General features: G+C 45.8%; 1 protein-coding gene across 5 annotated transcripts in view; it reads left to right on the top strand.

Annotated features, from left to right (window-relative positions):
• The first annotated feature begins 1,090 nt into the window (after nucleotides 1-1,090).
• The window catches only part of robo3 (roundabout, axon guidance receptor, homolog 3 (Drosophila)), a 67,583-nt gene continuing 47,523 nt past the window's right edge, over nucleotides 1,091-21,150 (top strand). For all 5 annotated transcript variants that reach the window (XM_031572190.1, XM_031572188.1, XM_031572187.1 and 2 more), the window contains exons 1-2: nucleotides 1,091-1,795; nucleotides 14,163-14,489. In XM_031572190.1, the coding sequence (XP_031428050.1) occupies nucleotides 1,732-1,795; nucleotides 14,163-14,489 (391 nt within the window). In that variant the 5' untranslated portion in view covers nucleotides 1,091-1,731. The remainder of the gene's footprint in view (nucleotides 1,796-14,162; nucleotides 14,490-21,150) is intronic.

The following is a 21,150-nucleotide window of genomic DNA, read 5'->3' as shown; positions in this document are numbered from 1 at the left end:
GGGGTGATATTAGGGATATTCACATTAGTGGGGGGCTTTATTTTAGAGAGTGAGGGACTATTAAACTGGAGAGAACTGTGGTTCTCCAGAAGAAATATCTCTGCATATATCAGCACATTGAGTATACACACAGACACCCGCCCACTCATAAACATGCACGTGTGAACACACACATACACACATGCACACCCACACCCACACACACACACACACACACACACACACACACACACCCACACACACACAGGTAGAAGTAATTCCAATCCACAAGGCAAAAACCTGTTCAGTCCTCTCTCTCTCTCTATCTACATAAAATGTTAATGTTGGAATATGGAAACAGGGGCCACCGAGGACTTGCATTAGTTGTGAAACATTGTGAAATAGCATTCTCTCACTGATTTTTGGGCATTTAAAGGTCCCCTTGTTTATGCTCTGAAAAGCTATTACAAGATGCAATCCTATGAATGCCAAGCATGGTTAAACGACCCTGTTATTTGAGAAAGATGCATTCCATCCAATCGCTCCGTGTTATTACCTGCTGTCTGTGGGACTTAAGGTCTGCTGTGTCATTTCTCATTGCAGATTGTCCCGTCCTGAAGCATGTCTAAAGGACCTTTTCACATTTGATAATATCACACAGTCTGCAGCACCAGAGTCGGGGACTATCTGGTATATGGACATGGTTGGAATTTAATTATGTAGCCTATTCATACTCCATTGAAAACAAAATGTTAAATATTTAAAATGGTATGTACTAACAGCATACACTGAGGATATATGTTGTAGACCTATTTATTTATGTATTTTTAAAATCCAGATATGTGTTCCGAAATGTATCAAATCTATGCATATCCCAAGATTTTAAATTCATATGTTATATCAACTTCGTTTAATTAAGGCTTTTTGTTATTTAGCCTACGTGTTCATGGCAGTGGTCTGAATCTTCAGTTTTAAAAGCAGCCTATATTTTAGCCCTCTTCAAGGCCATATACAGTACGTCCTCCTATTACATTCAACATGTCACATAAGAATAAGAAGTTGGGGTAAATCATGTCCGTATGCCTTTAAGGCAGCGTTCCTTGTTTGGGCAACTACTAGGGGTGGTCGGAGGGTGGGCTCGAGCCACGAGACAGCAGCAGAGCGTGTGGTGCGAGTGTAGCGCGTTCATTCAATGAAACGGGAGCGAGGCAAGTAGCCTACAGAGGAACCGCAACAACAAATGGGAATAACAACTGAGAAATAGGGACCATTTCCTTCAGGATGGGATTCATTTTTAGATGACGGAGAAAGCAACGTTTCTTGAGAGATGCTCCTGTTTCAGACTAAGGTTCTAGGTTGTGACAGAATCAAGGACAACAAAAAATAATTTACACAACAGCCTAGTAACCGAACGTAAATTACTACTTGCTGCTGTTGCTGGCTCGGGATTACAACTGGAAGCGATTGGAGAGTTGCCTTTCCCGGGACGTCTATGCACATTCATGTGCAAAGTAGCTTAGTTGTGATGCTGCGACTCAATAAGAACAAATTTGACGAAGGTGTTAAATTGAGTTTGCAAACTTGTAGGGTTTGGCTGCCCTAGTTGTAACGGTCGCCTAAGCTCCTAGGTTGCTGCCAGCCTTCGTTTCCCTCTAGTTACTTGGATATCAAGTCATTTTACTGTGCCACAGACTTCCTCCAACGGGAGTAATACATATATTCTTCTCCGCGGTTTCCCTGGCTAAGGAGGTTATGGAGTTTCATCCCACATTAGATGCTCTACCAATACTATTTGCACTCATCAGTATCACCGTAGGTAAGTTCACTTGGAAGGTTTTGCCAAACTATGATGCATCTCCTCTCAAACGCAGCTCCCTCTACGCACTTTTCAGCTGAATCTTTTGGGTCTGTTTTTTAGAGTAAACTTTTGTGATCAACAGACTATTCCCTCCACTACAGTGCCGCATCTCTCTGAGTACCCAATACAGTACTCTCGGGTATAACAATGCAGTCAGTTAAAAATGGGAAGATCTGATGTAGACAAGCCTACTATCCCATTCCGCTATCTGTCCTTCCGCTAGACAAAGCGTAGCCAATAGATCAGATTGCGAGATACAGAATCGAACACTAGTGCGGCGTAGCGTAGCGTTGTGGTCTTTGTTGTTAAAAGTAGTTTGGCAGGTTCCACTAAATCCAGGCTTTTGTATCCGTGATGAATGTTGGAATTAGAGGAACTGATTTGCATTTGACTGTGTTTTAGGCTGTTTACGTTTGACTACCACTGTAGGCTTTTGTCAGGCTACTGTAGGCGTATTATGCAATTTATTCAACGTTAGTACAAAAACATGACATATCCTTATTATGAGTGTATTAGCGTTCAAACACTCATAATATCTTAAATTTTTTATGAATGTTACCTAACACCCCAGTAGCCTAGAGCTTGTCCTGCTGGCAACGTTACCTCAAACAACATTTTGGGGTGCGCTGTGGGGTACTGCCATCTCTGTAAGAACGGCAAGGTTTTCACAAGCGTATGCGTATTTAGGAGGCACGTTTTGATAACATTACCGGTGGACATGTTATTCTTATTCAAGTAAGCTAAACGAAGGTGTCGATATTCAGTAGAACTCCATGAGAAGAAAGCCAAATTGAGTAAAATGTTCCAGGATACTTAATGAGTAATGCCATGTATGAAAGAACTACACGCTGTTTCCTCATATAGTAATGTCAGTCAGTCTTAATAAAGGCCCTTGGTGAACATCATCTTTAAGCCAGTTCTCCCCATTCTTCTGCAATGCAGCCTGGCATTTATGGTATATTGGGATGATGCAAGGGGTGGGTTATGCACACTTCTGTCAGTGATTTGATTTATTAAAAGTTCTCCTCCTTCATGGCACCGAATGTAACTCATACGCTGCCATGGAGCCTAGTCAGAGCTGTGTGCTCACCGAAGAGAAGGTTTATTTTACAGCAGGTATTTTCACATGGTCTGGGGCGATAACCCCTCTGATCTCCTCTTCACTAGATAAAGGCACCGGCTGAGTCAGTGGCTAGAGTTACGGTGAAAGGCTTGAGTGTGGTTAAGGGTTTCGTTACTTTGGTGCTCTGGTTTTTGTCTGTGCATTTGTGTGTATGCTTGTGTCTGTGTCTATGTGTGTGTAATCAAAGAAGGACATATGTTTGTTCAGCTCCTTTTGAAGTGAGTTGGAACAGCCCCCAAACCAACTGTTAGCTACACAGGATTGTCCCTAAATAGGCTTTATGTGACACAAAGCTCTGATCACATCCTTCACTCTAAAGGTAGTTGCATATCTAAAAGCAAACATGGCCATTTAGTCAATTAAAATAAAGCACAGGAACCAGGGTGTTTAAAAGTCAGGTAATTGTCCTGGTGGATACTCCTCTGTACACGACACCGGGTTCACAACAGGAAGTGGTAATACGTGGTCGTTAGCCAGAGGACTGAGGTCTGTTGTCCTGCCTGAGTGACACAGATATGGTGTCAGGGTGAGGACACATGGTTGAATGGGTAATTGTCCTGGAGAGAAACCGAGGGAAAGGGGGATATTTAAAGGTTGTTTTGAAAGAAATGTAAGACGAGTGTCCAGAAATGTGTGTCAGGGTGTCATTACTTCAGAGAAGCCAGCATGGATGTTTGACGCATCACAGGTAGTGACTCATTAGGTCCTCATCATTACCTGGCAGTTTCCTGCACAGCAAGCTGTAATATGCCAGTCAGTTTGAGGCAAGACGCAAACACACTTTAGCCTACTGGGATGATATGATTCTGTCTGCTGGCTGTCAATCAACACCAACAGTTTGAGGCCTTTGAATTATGTGGTCAAATATTTTAGAGAAAAAAACAACATTTAATCTTACAACAGGTATTAATGTTCTACTGAATGGATGTGATAAAGATTTCACAAGTAAGGATGAATTGTATGAATAAATGTAATACTGAGGTTGTGGGCAAGTATTGAGTCTGGAAACCTTAGAGCTTAATGGCTTTCAGTCTCATAATTGTTAGATAAAACCTAATAATTCAAAGATCTCTGACGTTTTAGGTTTGGAAGCCATAACTGTGAACCGTGTATATTGCTCCATCAGAAAATGCCTCGTTCAGTTTTAGTTCCAGTGTTGAAATGTGTAGGCTCCCAAACAAGCAGTTGAGTATCATCTCGAGATATGTGCGTTTTCGGAAACATCGGAATTTCGATCTCTTCCCAGTGACAGGCCAGAGTGTCCATCCTGTCATAAAGCACTAAGGCATTTAAAAAAAAGCCCATTTCCTGAAAAACCCAGAGAGAACAGGCCTTCTCTTCATGGTCACGGATGGCTGAGAGAACCACAGTGCTCCCGGAATGCAGCCTGTGGCCTTGGAGCGATGAATGGGGTCGCAGGAATGGGACAGCGTGAGCCGCAGTGCTTAGCCGCGGTCCCTGGCTCGATTCCGTATCGTTCAAATGGACATGACGACCGGCAGGATACTCAAAATAGGCTCCAAGGTCACATGGACATTACCATCAGTGTGACCTTACCACATCACCACCCCCCCACCCGCCACACACACACTCAGACCTACTTATTGGGATTTACCTCTTGTTCCTTGTGACAGTACCATTGAGTAATCACAATATCACACCCCTGCAGTTTTCATCAGGGCTTCGTGACCTTAAGCAGAGCCTCTGATGCCTGGCTGACATTTGGGACATGCTCTTATTGTCGTTTAAGGGCAAGATGTGCTTAAGCCTTTTGCAGTACGTCAATTAGGACTAACCATGATTTGATGTTGGGTTGGGAATTATGTTTGACCATCCAGTCATTATGACTGGTGTAGCCAAATGAAGAGTTCTTACAGTTCCTCTCCAGTATTAGCATTGGTCTGGCCCTTTGGGAGAAAGAGTTCTTACAGTTCCTCTCCAGTATTAGCATGGGTCTGGACCATTGGGATAACGATTTCTGCAACAATATCTACTGTACGTGTTGCTCCATTACTCCATCAAAAGACCCATAATCCATCATAAGATATATCAGGCATCCCCTAATAGGGAAGAAGAACAGACAGCTCCAATTGCAGTTGTTTATTAATCTGGATATGATACCTTAGCAGGAGCAGCATGAAGATAAGAAACAGCGGAGAAGTGTTAGCTGTAGAGTGTGTGGATATACACCCCTTTTTACCAGCAGCAAGACTTTAGCACAGACTTTCACATAATATTAATATAATTTTTTTTTTAAATGGCCTCAAAAACAACAAATGGCTCAGGCGGAGGTTAGACTGACAATGTTCTGTTTTTTTTTTTTTAGAGAACTGTCTGACACAAAGTCCAAGTCTTTGAGACGGAGAGATCAAAGATTCAAGATTTGTTGCGTCCAGTGTAGCAACAGCTGAATAGTCCATGTCTGAATGTACATTTTTTGTCTTAATTACTGTCTTCAGTTTTCACAGTTCTAAAATAAGCCACAATACACCAATAAAGGGGTCCAAGTGTGTGATAATATAAAGCATCACTCTCATTAAGTGTTTAATCGAAACCTGATATATGCAACAGGGGTGACAAGACAGAGTCAAATTATTCCCATCAATTTCACCCAAAGGTTATGCGCATGGAGGGGGTTGGTATTTACTGAGCTCAGCCTCAGCACTTATTCCACATGCTTTGGCTTAAATGGCAGCAGTCGATGCATCAATAGATGGACGTGTCCAGCGCCGGTGAGCCCTGTCAATCGCTCTCCGAACAGCCGCAGAAGGCCACACCAGACAGGACCGCAGCGGCTGCCTGTCATCCGTTGGCATATAGCGCCGCTGTCTGCTGTTGCCTCCTCCGACACGTGGAAGCGGCGTGGGAGCTGACAGATTTAGTGAAAGGCCAGGGAGAAGGAATGTGTCTTGAGGGCAGCCGGCGGCAGCCTCTCACTGGTGGTGCCGCAGCGGAGCCCTTTTCCCTCAGTTTTATCTTTGTCAGCGAGGGCCTTTAAAACCAGCCCCCCCCACCACCACCACCACCCACACACACACCCAACCGACTCCCCTAGAGAGGGGCGAGGCAGCGCTCAAGCAAAATGTGAAACATGCGGTGAGTGACCTGGGAGTTGTGGCGCAGAGCAGAGAGCGATAAAGAGCGCGGAGCTGACTGGCCCACCGCTGAGTCAGAGTGGGGCCGACACTCCGCTGGGATACCTCGCACTGACGTGTCGTGTAAACAAACATCACACATGTACACACAGCAGGTGTACAGTGTGTTTTTTAGTATGTGTGGTTTAGTGTGTGTGTGTGTATGTGTGTGTTTGTTTGTTTTGTTTGGCTGCATGTGTTGTTTTCTTTTGAGGTCCTGATGTGTGAACAGGGCTCCGTACAGCTCACAGCAGTGTGTGCGTGTGTGTGTGTGTGTTTTAGTCTCTGTGTGAGCAATTAACTGTGTGTGCACTGTGTCATTCTTCACAGTGTTTAACTGAGTGTGTGTGTGTGTGTGTTGGTCTGTGTGTGTGTGTGTGTGTGTGTGTGTGTGTGTGTGTGTGTGTGTTGCTCTGTGTGTGTCAGTGTTTGCCAGCCGAGGCGAGTAAATGGGGAAGACTGACGCGTGTTGGTTTTCTGAAGGACACCGCAAACAGCGTCCATCCCATCAGTAGCCCAGCTCCCGATGAGCGCCAAACACACACACACTCCGTGGTTTACCGTCTCCGACCACACACACACACGGCAGTCAGCCCAGCCCCGCCATTATACACTTCCCACCAGCCGTACCAGCCGTATCACACACACCGCACATACGCTCACAACTCCTTCCTGCTCTCTTTCGGGATCACACATGTTTCACATTAAGCTGTAATTTGTTATAATTAAGGACAATTATTTGTTCATTTTCCACCTACTTAAGCACTGCATATTTGATTGCAGTTTTGTTTTCAGTAGTGCGCCGGTGGTATATGAGACCATGTGTTGTTTGGAGGTCAATCCGAGCTCGTCTGGCATGGCTTGTCGTTCATCAGATAGAACAGAACAGAAGGTAATTCACCTGATGTCGCTGTCATATTTCTTTAACAGTGATGCATAAAGTGCCTTTCTCTGAATACGCCTCTCTGATCTTCCCTCTGAGGGGGGGGTAAATGCGAGACGCGTGACACTTAGCGATTTTTCAGTGGCCTAAAAATTCAGAGGAGTCCACTCAGGTAAATGGAACTGGTCTTAATGCTTCATCCATCTCACATTTACATCGTTATAGGCTCTCCAATTGTGTTTCCCCACAATGAATGGATCCTCAAATTGGCTAAAGGACATTTCTTATCGGCCATAATGCAGCTCTCATTGGCAAGCAAAGCACTGAGACAGGTCTGATTAATCTTAATTTAGCTGCCTTTGTCTGTCTCTGAAGAGGTATTCATTTTTATCAGACTCATTATTTAAGCCCTCTGTGAAGCCTTCTGTATGCAGTCTGAGTTGGTGAGGTAATCAGACAATCACAATGTCCCATTTTCTGAATTCACCCCCAAAAAATGAAAAATGAATCTGCAGGTATAATTGAAATATTACCCACAAAAACACATTTAGTTTCACTAGGCATTTTGTGTTTGTAGGTGTTGCCATCATACGTACTTGTTGCACAATATTAGTACCGGTACCTGCCTTGGGTAACATTGCAGCCAAACCAATAAGACCTGGGTGAAAGGAACTTTAAGTGATGATTTAAACAATATCATGTAAGGGGTTTTATTTGAGTTTATTTGATGCAAACAATGCATTTCTCCGGTCATACCGTGAGTTAGTCTGTAAGCCTGTGAAACAGTATGGAGTTACATATCCTTCGGGTGTGTGAGTGTACCATGAAGACACATCGAGTGGGAGTAACAGTAGGAGTGAGAGTAAGAGTCAGAGTGTGTGTATCTGTCCTGGATTCCTATTCCCATCTCGGTTTCCTTTCATTTCCCGTTACATTCATCTCTGTTTGTAGGAGAGTGAGCCTTTCGCTCGCTCTCAGACTGCTGTGCTGTGTTTAAGCCACAAACTAGTGCGGTGAAGGACGGCCCTTGTTTTGAATGCACGACCAAGCCTGGGTCATATAACTGTAAGCGAAGGGTGTACGTGCGTGCCTGTTTATTGGACGCGTTTCATCATGGTCAGTGTGCACTTTATTGAATTGCAAAGTCAATCTAATTAATTTCAACGCCACCGTCCTTCCATCTTTAATTTGATCTGGAGCCTGCGCTAGCCAGCGGAGTCGTATCTAGACCCAACTCTCATCCTGAGTGCTTAACCGCAGGAACTGAGTAGCTCCTTGCAGCCGAATTAATATATTTTTTTGTTTGCAGTGAAATTACCTTAAAGTTGTCCTTAGTTAAGCTTATGAAGCGGCCACTAAAATGTCTCCCCTACCCCCCAAAAATATCCTGGCACCTGAAAAGATAAACCATTATCTCGGGTAAACACCTGGGTGCAGGAGCGATGCCCCCGGAGCGACGGGCATGAAATGCAGAGGAGGTGTATCTGAGAAGCCCCTTGTACAAGCTCTGCACCGAACATTCTAGAAGTTACCACCCACCCGCCGACTTGGTGATTGATCTGGGTGGGCCCTGACCTTCGTGGCAGGAAGTTACTGAAAGGGGAGGCAGGAAAGGAAGTGATCCCGAGGAATGCAGACGTTTCTTGGCCACCGCGACACGGAGGAGGAGGAGGAGGAGGAGGAGGAGGAGGAAGCGGTTGCTTTGGTCGTAGTCGTCTCTATTAGTAGAACACTACAGAATACATAAATCTTGGCAACAGGGTACAGCTGAGCCAGGGTTCTACTCTACTGCCATCAACATGTGCATTTTTTTTATTCACATGTGCTTTCTTCATCCATCCAGAGACTGGGCTTCATGACAATACCAGCTCGTCTTATACAGTATGCCCTAAGTCTGTGTTTCTTGTAAATAAACTATTCTGTGGTCTCTGGCTGTAAACCCCCATGGTATTGTCTAATACCCCCAAGAAATCTTAGGGCAGCAGTAGGTTTTGCCTTATTATACTGAAGGCGTCTCGCTGTGTGTCTCGCCCCAGGATCAAACTGCTGAACCAAATAGCTGCTGATGCTGGAACGGGTTTCGGCCCAGATCTGGCCCGTGTGTGGCCCGCATGTGGCCCGCATGTGCTGGAGCCGTACCAGAGCCGGTACAGAGTCAGCTGCCATATGGCTTTAAAGCTCTTCCTCCATCCCTGCCTCAAGCTCTGTTCTGAGGCTGCATAGAAAATCAATACCTTCTGCTGAGCATCTCCTCAGCCAGCACCCCCCCCCCCCTCTATACGGCCTTGCGCAGTATGCATTGACTATAGAATTGTGGGTATAGCGTGGTGTTTTGATCGTTTTCATCTTCTCAGGTACCCATTGGACACATCTGCTATATTCTCCCGCTATGGCAGCCTGCCTGTGTATGCCTGGCCTGCAGATCAACTCCAAATCCAAGTGATACAGCGGGGCAAATAATGTATTTTTTTTAATGGAATGCATGCAACCTCTTCATTTGTAGTACTTCTGCGTATCTGTTCTTTACGTTGGATGAAAAATTCATTCTGAAGTGGAGTGTTTTGGTGTTCTTGTTTTTCCTTTGAGTTCAGCAATGTGTGCTCTAGCAGAAATGCCTTGTTAACACTGGAGTGACAAGTCTGTCTTTGATGACAGTCCCCCTCTCATCCCCCGTAAGTGTAAATGTTTCTCTTTCGGTTACCGTGAATGTTTCTCTTTAAGTTGGTGCGAAAGCGTCTGTTTAGCTTTGCCAGTGAAGTTTGTGCTGCGGAGGTGGCTCTGTTTTGTTAGTCCGCGCGTGGTGTTGAAGTCGCAGTGGGCCTCGACTTGATTGAAACAGTTTGTCCTGAGGAGCTCCTCACCCCACAAAGTCATTTCCTTTTTATCCTCTCTTCCCTTGCATGAGGACGGCCCACTTTACTCCCCCTCACCAGAGGCCTGTGGGTACTGAAGGGCCATGGCTTTGTGGCCTGTAGTTTGCATTCTCATGCAATTGGCCCCTTTGCTGTTGTTGTTGTTTTTTTTTTTTTTCTCTTCAAAGAAAGGAAATAAGGGAGAGGGAGTGGAGAAAGGGCTGCCTGGGTGACACCCCGCTACCCAATTGAACTGGGGGAAATGAGGGGGACATTTGCAAATCAATTCCCAGGCTGAGGGGAGAGGGCGGAGGGAGGCCGTAAAAAACAAACCGAGTTGGGGCGAGAGGGGGAATGCAGATGCTGGAGAACAGAAAGTTAATGTTCGTTGTTATCCTGCGGCTTTTCTTTGAGAAAGTTAACGTTCGTTCTTATCCTGCGGCTTTTCTTTGAGAAAGTTAACGTTCGTTCTTATCCTGGGGCTTTTCTTAGGCTTTGCCTTTGCCTTTGTGCTTCACCCACCTTGCATACCAACAGATCCTCAACATCTTTGTGAAATGGTGAAAGTGTCTCTTAACTCACCTTAACAATAGCATTCTGAAGAAACTGTTAAAAAGGTTTGGTCCTCATTATACGTTTTTCACTCTATGTGTCTTAGAGTATTTATCTAAAAGGCCTAAATAGGAAAACAATTTGCATGGAACGCAAATGAATATTAGGAAACATTTTATTACGTTCAAACTGAAATAGTTACTGTTAATCTAGACTTTTTTTCACATCTTAAAGTAATAAATAAGCCTTATTTAAATAAGCCATTAAATAAGCTTCTCAAGCCTTTTAACTTAGAACTGACATACTTAGCATTCACCTTCCCGATTGTTGTTTTTCTCACCATAATAATAGTATTCACGTGACATGCACCATAAATCTTCAGTGTCTTGTTCAATGTATTGTCCTGCCTGTGAGTCTTTGTCACAAGCCTGAATAGTGGAGACAATGATGTTAAAATCACCGCTAACCATTCTATGGGGACACAACCTGTTGTCATGGAGATGGAAAGAAATGGAATCTTGTCCTAAGACTACCTTCATATCTGAATATAAGTTGTGAGTGGTGAAATTGAGTGGTGTTGGTGAAATCCAGTTTTCTTCGACAAAATATGTGATAGATTTTTACCTGTTACCTGCAAGAAGGGGAAGTGTTTGTCAGACAGTGCTGACACGATTTAAATGAGACCTGGACCTACACAAAATATAGAGATGTTAGACAGAAATGTTATAAAAAGATTATTTGAACAGACGTGATACTGATGTCTGTTACTCATCTTTTATTTACTCGTTTATTCACCCACTCCTCCGGCCCTCAGTCCCTCACTCCATTATTGCGTAAGACGAGATTCGTTTCCCACCAAGACTTGGGTCTCTGCCTGGTACGCATGGTGCAGATTTCGTCACCAGGAAGGACTTGTGCGTGTTGACTGCGGATGTGCATGCACGTTTTAAGGCGCTGGCCGAGGGGACAGTCACTCAAAGAAGAAAAGGAACGACTTCTTTACAGAAAAAATGAGTCTCGCCATGACTCACCCGCATCTCTTTCAAGAAGTGACAGCACGCTCTCACTCAGTTAGACAAGCTTGTCCCTTTGTGTGTGTGTGTGTGTGTGTGTGTGTGTGCAGCTCGCTCTCAGTCAGTTAGACAAGCTTGTCCCTTTGAATGCGATCGACTTTGCTCTGATCTCTCTTTCCTGTTTCTCTCCTGCCTCTGTGTTTTTGAAGACTCCCGAGTCATGGTTTCAGCTCCCTTACTCACTCACCGCCACAGGAGAGGTTCTGATGACGCTGGTTTGAATCTAGGACGGTTTTTGCTGATGAGGTTTCAGCCTGCGCCCGATGCCGGCAAAATACATGTTGACTCTGCTGTTACAGCAGCGGCAACATTCGTTTGTTTGTTTGAAGTTGTTTGTGCAGAACAACAAAAAAAAAAACTCCAGTAGCGACATCACTTCTGGTTTGTTGCTTTTTCTCTCTCCATCTCTTGTGGCTAGTCTTTGGAGGCTGCAGAGCCAAGGTCCTACTCTCACCCTCAGGTCAGATGCATCCTATGTGACAGCCATCTCCTACACCAGAGATTGGTATCTTCAGGGCAAAAGCATTGAAAAAACCAGTCAACACTGGACGCATCTAGAATGCCAAACCATTTATTTATTTATTTTTTCTAATCAACTTTTTAAGATAAACAGATAAGCTGCTAAATCAGACAATATGTCAGATATTTTTGGAACGTGTTTGAAATGCAAACAACACTCTTCCATTAACAATTCAGACTTTGCCTCCAGCCATGCTTGTTCCCCTGCATCAGAATGTGGCCGATAGAAATGATGCATTCTGGGAAACGGTTTAGCTCATGCCTGCCTACCTCCCCTTTCATTCCATTCATTAGGCCTCCATTAAGGCAGGTCTGGGCACCCAAGCCTGTAATATTTATAAAGCAGCTTTCAGACACTTTTATCTTGACCCCCTCCCCCCCCTACACACACACACACACACACACACACACATATACGACACCAACTCAACACCCACACATCAGTGACAATATGCTTCTTCCACAGCTTTTGTCCTCTAAAGATATTAACTTTGAATAGGCTGTCCCAAATCCCTGCATCCAGTAATCTCATTCGCCAGTATCGGCCTAACATTGAAGCTCCATTGATTGGATTATTACTACAAAATATGCTGTTTTTTTTTGGCATACATACTTGCATAAGTAAGTTCAAGCTAGGTATTGTCGTTTAGTTAGATATTATGTGTTCACAACCAGATTAAACAGTAGGGAAAGCGTTATATGTTTGTATTTGGCCTTAGCTTTGGAAATATCTTCTTAAACACAAGGAATATGGCCAATACTGGGATGAATTTAGGTTCCCTACGTTTGCTCCTGGGCTTATCCACTGAATCAGTTGGCAAGTTTTACCTTTTGTTGTTAATCCTGCTTTACCCTGGAGGATGGTGTTAATTTAGGAAATGTGCTTGCCTGCCGTGGTCGTATCAGCTATATCAGAAACTCCTTTTATCACCTGTTGGGGGGGGAGAGAACTGGATGGAACTCTGATGTCCCCCTCTCTTTACATCTTTTTCTCTTCCTCTCTCCCTCCCTCTCTCTCGGTCTCTCTCTCTCTCTCTCTCTCTCTCTCTCTCTCTCTCTTTCTCCCTCTCAACAAGAGAAAATTGGCCCACTCCCCTCCCTTATAAGCTGAAAAAAGGAGAGGGGCTGGGAGATCATCTTGTCCCCGGGCCCAAGCAAGACACACAGCGTCACATAATTGTCCCACCAACACACTGTCATTTAAATTGGAGAAGAAAAGCAATTTCAAAGCACTTGGAAAAACCTGCTACTCTGCATACTGTTAACCACCCCCTTTTCATCACAACCAAAGCAAAACATATATATATATACCAGCAGTAAAATTTGTGTTTCTCATGTGATATTTGATTATCTATCAGCATTCACCTTTCCCATCTAGTGTTCAAAAAAAATTCTGGTGTTGTCTTTGAAAACTGTTGAATTTAGAGCATGTAATTTTATTCAGCTGGTAGTCTGTGTGCGGCTGTCATGCATATGCAACATGCCCCACATTTCGCACAGAAATGGGCTTTTCTGAGATATGTTCCTTATCTGTCAAAAAAAAGAAGAAAAACAAACACTGACAAAAAAACATAAGAAAATCAGAAGGTTCCAAATCTTTTTTTATAGCCTGATTTGATTCTCATACAAAGGCAGAGGTGTCATACTGTCTGAGAACACGTCACATAAAGGCCTCTAGTGTAACCTTCACCGGTCATGCTGGTTTCTTCATTTAACTTTCTTTTATTTGTTTATCTTGTTTTGTCTGTTATGCAAAAGCTAATGTAGCACGTCTTCATGTAGCATGGGCCAAGGAAGAACCCATTACGTTTTGGAGCGGATTCGTTTCACTTTTATTTAACATTGCCCTTGGCGGAGGTCTGCACTCTCCATGTGGTCTCCTCGTTTAAATGGTTTTATTCTGTTATACAAACATAAAGTTACTGTGTTATTTTTCTTATATAACTCAGTGAAGCCACTGATAGCAGAATTTAGTGTTATGTAGCATGAGCAAAGCCATAGATAATTAACTGCAGGTCCCTTTTGTCCTCGTCCGTCATCAATATGGTATACAAACGTGAAATGGAGTGTTCAGGTTTTTTTGAACACAGTAAAGTCACTGATAGCTGAAATCAAAAGCCATTGATAACAAAATGCAGGTCCTTTTTTGCTTTGCCATGTAATAAGTATGATGTTATTCTCTCTAAAAGGATCCCGTCCGAGGCTTGAGGATGCTCCTCCGCGGATCCTGGAACACCCGTCCGACCTGATCGTGTCCAAGGGCGAGCCGGCCACCCTCAACTGCAAGGCGGACGGACGGCCCACGCCCACGGTGGAGTGGTACAAGGACGGCGAGCGGGTGGAGACGGACCGCGAGGACCCGCGCTCCCACCGCATGCTGCTGCCCAGCGGCTCGCTCTTTTTCCTGCGCATCGTGCATGGCCGCCGCAGCAAGCCCGACGAGGGCGTCTACGTGTGCGTGGCACGCAACTACCTAGGAGAGGGTGTCAGCCGCAACGCCTCGCTGGAAGTAGCCAGTAAGTGTTTTCTTTTGTTTGTTTGTTTGTTTGTTTGTTTTTGAGGGTTTGGTCCTCTTGGCTTTCCGTAGTTGGGTGAGTGGATGATTGTCTGTGCAGACACGTTTAGAAAGAGAAATTTGATTTTGGAGATTAATGACAATTGAATATATATCTGGCATTGGAAATGAAACTATGTAGTAAGGAGGTTGGCCTTTCCTGATTGGTCTTTCTGGTCCTAAATAGAACCCAAAGTTGAGTTGTTGTTGAGGCTAGACCCCTAGTAGTCAGTGCATTGTCATGAACTGTTTGATTTTGTCATTGGACTATATATAATATCATGAGAGTGTAAGAGTGTGAGCTCAAATCAGTCCATAGGGTAGCGCAACCATTGATATTTGAATTTAGACCAGTTATCTTTATGCATGCTCACACTTAGGTTTCCATAGTTATAGGACTAGACTTGGTGGGTAACTGTAAGTCAAAACGCCTACTCTCCCAACAGCACAAAACCTCAGGATAATTATGGATTGGAGTGGAGGTCCGAGTTATTGAGTGGAGATACTCCGGTTCAGCACAGTGTCATCTTGATCTCTGTCTTCTGAATAAACATCCAGGCAGAACTGATATCTCTGTGTGTGTTCTCCACATGTCCAAATAGAGTTAATATAAAACCTTGTGTCTCAGGGTCTGAGCTGCACACACGCACGTCTGAAGCCACCCCGAGTGGCAGACCCGCTGTAATGTGTAACCCGAGGTTCTGGCGGCGTGTCTGAAGGCTGTTGCCATAACCTAATATATCCATGGTCAATTTGCCCAGGGTCCTTCGCCAGCCTCCAGCTCTACCTAACCCAATCCCCTGATGTATGACACGCAGTCAGGTCTGCTCCTGCTACAAGCTTGAGTTTGGGCTGAACGCTTTACCTTTCGGCACTCAGAGATTTTGAGTAGATCCTACGAGAATTATGCTCAGGGCTGATTTTGACATTACCCGCTAGTCTGAAAACACTGGAGTTGGTTTGGCTTCAGGGAACATTCAGGGGGTGGTTCCCACTGGAAACCTTTAAACCATCAATTCTCTCTTCATCAGTATGCACTGGTCTTGCAACAGTCTAATATCACGGCAAATCCATGATATTAGCCAATTATAGCCAAACCTTCAACTTGTATTACTTTTTAAGATAACCCAAAGATGATTGATATTGTTATCTTCATTTGTCTGCTGTAACTGTTGACAGTACAAGTAAGGGGTGCCAAGGGGCTTGTCTCTAGCTCCTGTTGCGGGTCAGTCTTGACCTGGATTTGTCTTAGCAGGAGAAAGTGTCTCTGCTCCGTCTCAAAGCAGAGACAGCAGCGCTGACCTGGTCCTTACTGAAGTGCCGACACCAGCCTTCAGCACACATGCAGGGTCTGCAGCTGTTGTCCCCATTTTCCTCTGTTGCACCATCTTCCTGCCCTCCCTGTCCCCCCTGTCCGGAGCCGCACTGTCCCTTCACACATGACCCTGCCTTCAACTACATATGGACCCCCCCCCATCCGCTCTCTCTCTCTCTCCCTCTCCGCCCCCTCTCTTCCTCTCTCTCTTTCTCTCTCTCTCCCACTCTCCCCCTCTCTTCCTCTCTCTCTTTCTCTCTCCACCTCCCCTCCTCTCTTCCTTTCTCTCTCTCTTCCTCTCTCTCTCTCTCTCTCCCTCTCCCCCCTCTCTTGCCCTCTCTCTCTCTCTCCCTCCCTCCCTCTCTCACTCCCTCTCCCTTCTCTCTCCCTCTCTGCCTCTCTCGCTCTCTGAGAGGGCCTCACTGTCCCTCCCTGTCGTCAGTCACTGCTCCCCCCCCCCCTCCACCCCGCCACTCAGCCTGTCTGTGTAGAGAGTGCATGTGTCACGCCTGGTCTTACACAGACCGAGTGTCTTCCTGCTGAAAAGGGGCACGGCTCGCTGGGCCTGTGCCAAGCTCTCGGAGAGCTGGTACATCAGAACACACAGGCGCCGCGGGCACACAAGGGTGGGTATGGGCGCGAAGGAGCACGGCTCCGTATGGCATCCCTGTGCCAGGGGTACGGCTTGGCCTCTTGTCCCTTTGGCAGGTGGCACACAGGGTGAGGGCGCCCCCTTAATCAAATCCCGGGCCTGCGTGACCTGTGAGCTCACTGCTGTGGTTCACAGGTTTTGGGAGTGTGTGTGTGTGTGTGTGTGTGTGTGTGTGTGTGTTGGAGGGGGTGGCGTTATTTCAAATGCCTCCATCTGCTGCCACTCGGCAAGATGTTCACGGAGCAGGATGTTGAAAAACACATACACGCACGCGCACACACACACACACACACCCGTGCATGCATGCGCATACACACTGACTCTGCAGTCAGGCTTCAGGCTTCTTCTTACGTAAATGTGGATGTGTGACTGACAGGGGGAGACGTTTTGGCTCTTCTCAGGAGGCTGCTTTGTCATGCTGTATCTGCTCACAGCTTTGTGTTTTTGGAAGGCAGAATTCTTATGTCTAAAAAAAATCTCCAAAGAGATGGGAAGGCACCACAGAACCAGCGGTTGTGAAGTACAGAAATGATATCTTAAGTCATTATGTATCATGTGTATGTTAACCTTGGGATGTCCACCTTGCACAGGTGCAAAGCCAGTCAGTGCCTTTGGTGCTTTTGTTAGACTTTTCTCTGTTGCAGACGAGCCGATTCGCGTTTTTCAAAAGGGGTCATGTCCGGTTTCCAAGGGAACAGGTGGGGGTGCAGAACGGCAGCTGCCCAAAGGAATTCTGGGAGTGAGCAAATGAAAAGAGGAAGACCTGCCACTTTCTTTGTTCTTTTTTTAGCGGGATATGCGCAGGCCGGCTCACTTTCTCATCCTGGGCTGCTTCCCCTGAGTGTGAAAGCTGAGAAACAGCTGAAATGGTCAGTGCCCTCCTTCATGCTGACTGCACAAAATTAATCAGCGGTCGCAGATCTTAAAGAATATCTGATATGTCGAGTTTCTCCCTTGCCTGGTCTGATATAACGTAACGAATCGGGTTGTCTCTTTAAACATGTTCAGGCCGTGATACTGGCTTTGGTCAAAGCGACCTAAGACTTTTATACGCTTCATCAAACGTTACGCTCTGTGAAGAACTCTTTGATTCCTCCCACTCTAAGTGTTATATTCATTAATATTATTCCAGTGATGCTAAGCTGTCAAGCGTCTAAATTGGTAGGTCACAGTTTCTGCTCTAAGTATTTCTGCTGCCGTTCTGTAGTTGAGAGGTATCCCTCATAGTTGCTAACAGCACTCTGGAGTCAGGAGTCAGAGTCAGGAGCCAGGTGCGGGCCAGGTGCGGGCCAGGTCTGAAGTCAGTAGCTTTGTAGTGGGTTTAGGCTACTTTCCTGGCTGTGTGTGTGTGTGCCAGGCTGAGGCTTTTAATGAGATCGCTTTACCCCTGCGTCTGCGGGGAGGAGAGGGGAGAGAGGGGAGCTTCCTCTCCCGGAGAGAGATGGGGTCAGTGGAGCTGGGATGTGGGGGTCAAGGCCTGATGCCACCCGCAGGTGGTGGTGACCACTGAGCCCCCACATCCTCTCTCTCTTTCTCTCTCTCTCTCTCTCTCTCTCTCTCTCTGGCCGGCCCTCTCTGTGACTAATGAATTAATTAGAGCAGGCTGCAGGATAATGAGACAGTGGGCCAGGCTGGTGGCCAGGGCTCACCGCAGAAAAGGGAGGAAGAGAGGGTGAAAAACAGGAGGGAGGGAGGGAGGGCACAAGAGAGAGACAGACACAGACAGACAGAGAAAGAGAAGAGGGTCGAACTGACAACAGGTGGTGCGGGGAGGAGATTAAACCTCCCTTCCTCCAAACCCCCTCTCACCCCCCTTACACAACCCCCCCCCCCCCCGTGTGGATGGGAGCGGCTGCATCTGTGGGCTTTTGTGTGGCAGGGGTTATGACAGGAGCACGCAGGGTCAGCCTGGGACAAAGGGTCTCAGCGTGGCCCCACTGAGGCGCATCAATGACCATTATCACTGCTGACCAGCGCAGGGCCACCACTCTGCCCTCTCTTTCATCCCGCTGTGTCATGCGCCCTTTGTGATGCAGCGCAGGCAGTGAACTCCACTGGCCATGCAGCGCCTTCCATGCAGCGACCGCCCTCCGCATGAATCATTAAGACATTTGGGGTTAGTGTGGTTCGGTATTTTTATTCATACCCAAAACACTAAAGGCAATTGCTTTGGTATTGTTTCAAAACACACCCACTGCATGTAATGAATGATTCATTTATTTGCTGGTCAATTGAGGTCAATTTGTTATAGGCCTGTTTTGTTTTTTTTTCACCTAAAAAGGAAGACTATTATTTTGGGTGTTGTTTCGAAGTCCGATCTATTTCGAGAAAGGGTGTGGGTTAATTGTCTCTCTGACACTGATTGGATCATGCCTTAAATATGTAACTGGTTTGAGGTTGTCATTCTGTGGTTGGCAGAAGATTTTCCCTCAGTGGTTGTCCTCCCATGACTCCTGCTTTTAACGGGAAAAACTATTTTGAATGTCAACTTGAGATTTAATTCACTCCGAAGCGTTTTTTATTGAGGCTGTTAAAATATAGACTTTAAATAATGCTTTTTTCCCCCCTCAAGCTGTTAATCCTTCCTAGCAGTGCTGTTTCAACTGAAAAAAGGCTCCAGAAATATGACAGTGCGCCTCTCTAATGTTTGAAAGCCATGCTGTCTTCGCAGCATTACTCAGTAGCAGTATCCACATATCTCCGTCTGCATCTGGCCAGTTATTTCAGCACAAAGAGGCTCGGACTAATCAGACCATCGAAATCCGAGGCCCGTTTTTAGTTCTCTCGCCGCGCACTGCGCCGGCTTAATTTAATTCCCATGTCATTTATTTATAGCGTCATTAACAATGAACTGCGTCTCACGGCAGTTTACAATACACATTGTTTAAAGGCATTTTACAGAAGTGGTATTCAATATCTCAGGATTGCATTGCTTGTAGTTTAACTGTTGGCACATGGTGCTGACAACACTAAGTCAATGGGCTCTATACTCAAGGAGCACACAAACGTATCAAACGGAAACCTGTACTGCACTGCAAGTGGCTCTGGATGTTTTGCCAGTTTTGCTTAAGAATACCTATAAAAGGGACGCCATCTTCTCGTCCGCATCAGGAAACCAGGAGCAAACAGAAAGTGTAAGGCCAACTTCGTGTCGCACTGCGAGGCCTTGAGAGCACAAACACAAAACGTCCTTGTGTAGTCATGTTTTTAGGCGTAGCTCTGTAGTGGTGTGTGTTGGTGTTGGTGTGTGTGTGTGCTCTCTCTCACCGGATGTTTGACGGCTCTTTTCCCTGTCGGCTCTGCCCGTGGACAGAGGGGGTCGAGCGGGGCGGTCTGGGAGCGAAGCACAGGGCCTTGGGCCAACTCTCTGCATCTGTGTCCGCTGGACCGGAGACGCGCGCGTGTGTGTGTGTGTGTGTGTGTGTGTATGTGTGTGTGTGTGTGTGTGTGTGTGTGTATAATGATCTACACCCAACTCTCTGCATCTGTGACCACCGGACCGGAGACCTCTTCCTCAACGCTCAACCGGAGCCTGCAGAGATTGGATTTGCTGGCAGTTGCTTTTAAACTGACTTTGTGACTTGTGGCTATACGTCCATGTCCGAATGCTATGTTTATATTCTTTGGCACTGGGAACTGGCCTTCTTATGTCTGCTTTGAAACTGTACAATCCTTTAGCAGAAGATAGAGGCATCTAAAAGTTGACACACTCAGCTGTTGTCTGTTGTTTGTCTGCTTTCACTCTCATGTTTTCGTCTAAAAGGAGCAAATTGTGCACTGTGATAGATTTCTACCGCCGCAGCATAACAATGCTCAATGCCTACTTATTAGGATTCTTGTCAGAACTTGCTGTGGTGTCAAACAGTCTTGAATTCAGTTAAAAGGTTTTTTTTTCTCCACAGACTTCACAATCAAGATTAAGAGTCTAGACTACAGATGTGGTTATATTTCATTCAAATTCATCATATTGAATGTGTCCCTTTTTTCACAGCCAAGACAGGTCCACACACCTCACAGGCCTAGTCTATCCCCAGAGGGGTAACATGAGCCTGGTCATGTTGTCATGTTCTTCCCATTCTGCTCATTCATCAGTAACCAAATTACATGCCGATTTTGAACGTCACACAGAGTTGATGTCATGTTGGTCATTAGGCAGGAGGCATGAAATAGTTTTAATTACTGGTTCATGTTTGTCTTGCCAGATGGCTCAAATACAGTAGACGTGTGTGTGTGTTTTTGTGTGTGTGCGTGTGTGTGTGTGCGTGTGTGTGTGTGTGTGTGTGTGTGTGTGTATGTGTGTGTGTGTATGGGGGGTTGTTGAGACATATGGGGGTGTTGAGGTGCACGAGTGGACAATGAGGTCACCGTGGCCGATACTCCCCTTCAGCTGACGAGCGGGGCAGACCATTACTAGATTAAAGTAATCCTCTTTCTTGGGCAGACAATGTCTCTATTAGCTATGACAATGCGTGGCCACACGCATGGGATTAGACCACCTCAGTAATGGACTTATTGTTGTTGCTATCTGCATACAAAAGGGGGAGCCGTAGGGGGTCGCAGGGATCCCCCTGGACGGGCCATCAATACAGCAGGCCCCACTCCTCGACACTCCTCCCCCCTCCTCCTCCTCCTCTCCCTCTCCTCTCCTCCTCCTCC

This window comes from Clupea harengus, chromosome 8, assembly GCF_900700415.2.
Source record: "Clupea harengus chromosome 8, Ch_v2.0.2, whole genome shotgun sequence".
Classification (NCBI taxonomy): Eukaryota; Metazoa; Chordata; class Actinopteri; order Clupeiformes; family Clupeidae; genus Clupea; species Clupea harengus.
The sequence above is the reverse complement of the archived record's forward strand: the minus strand, read 5'-3'. Positions and strand labels throughout refer to the sequence as shown.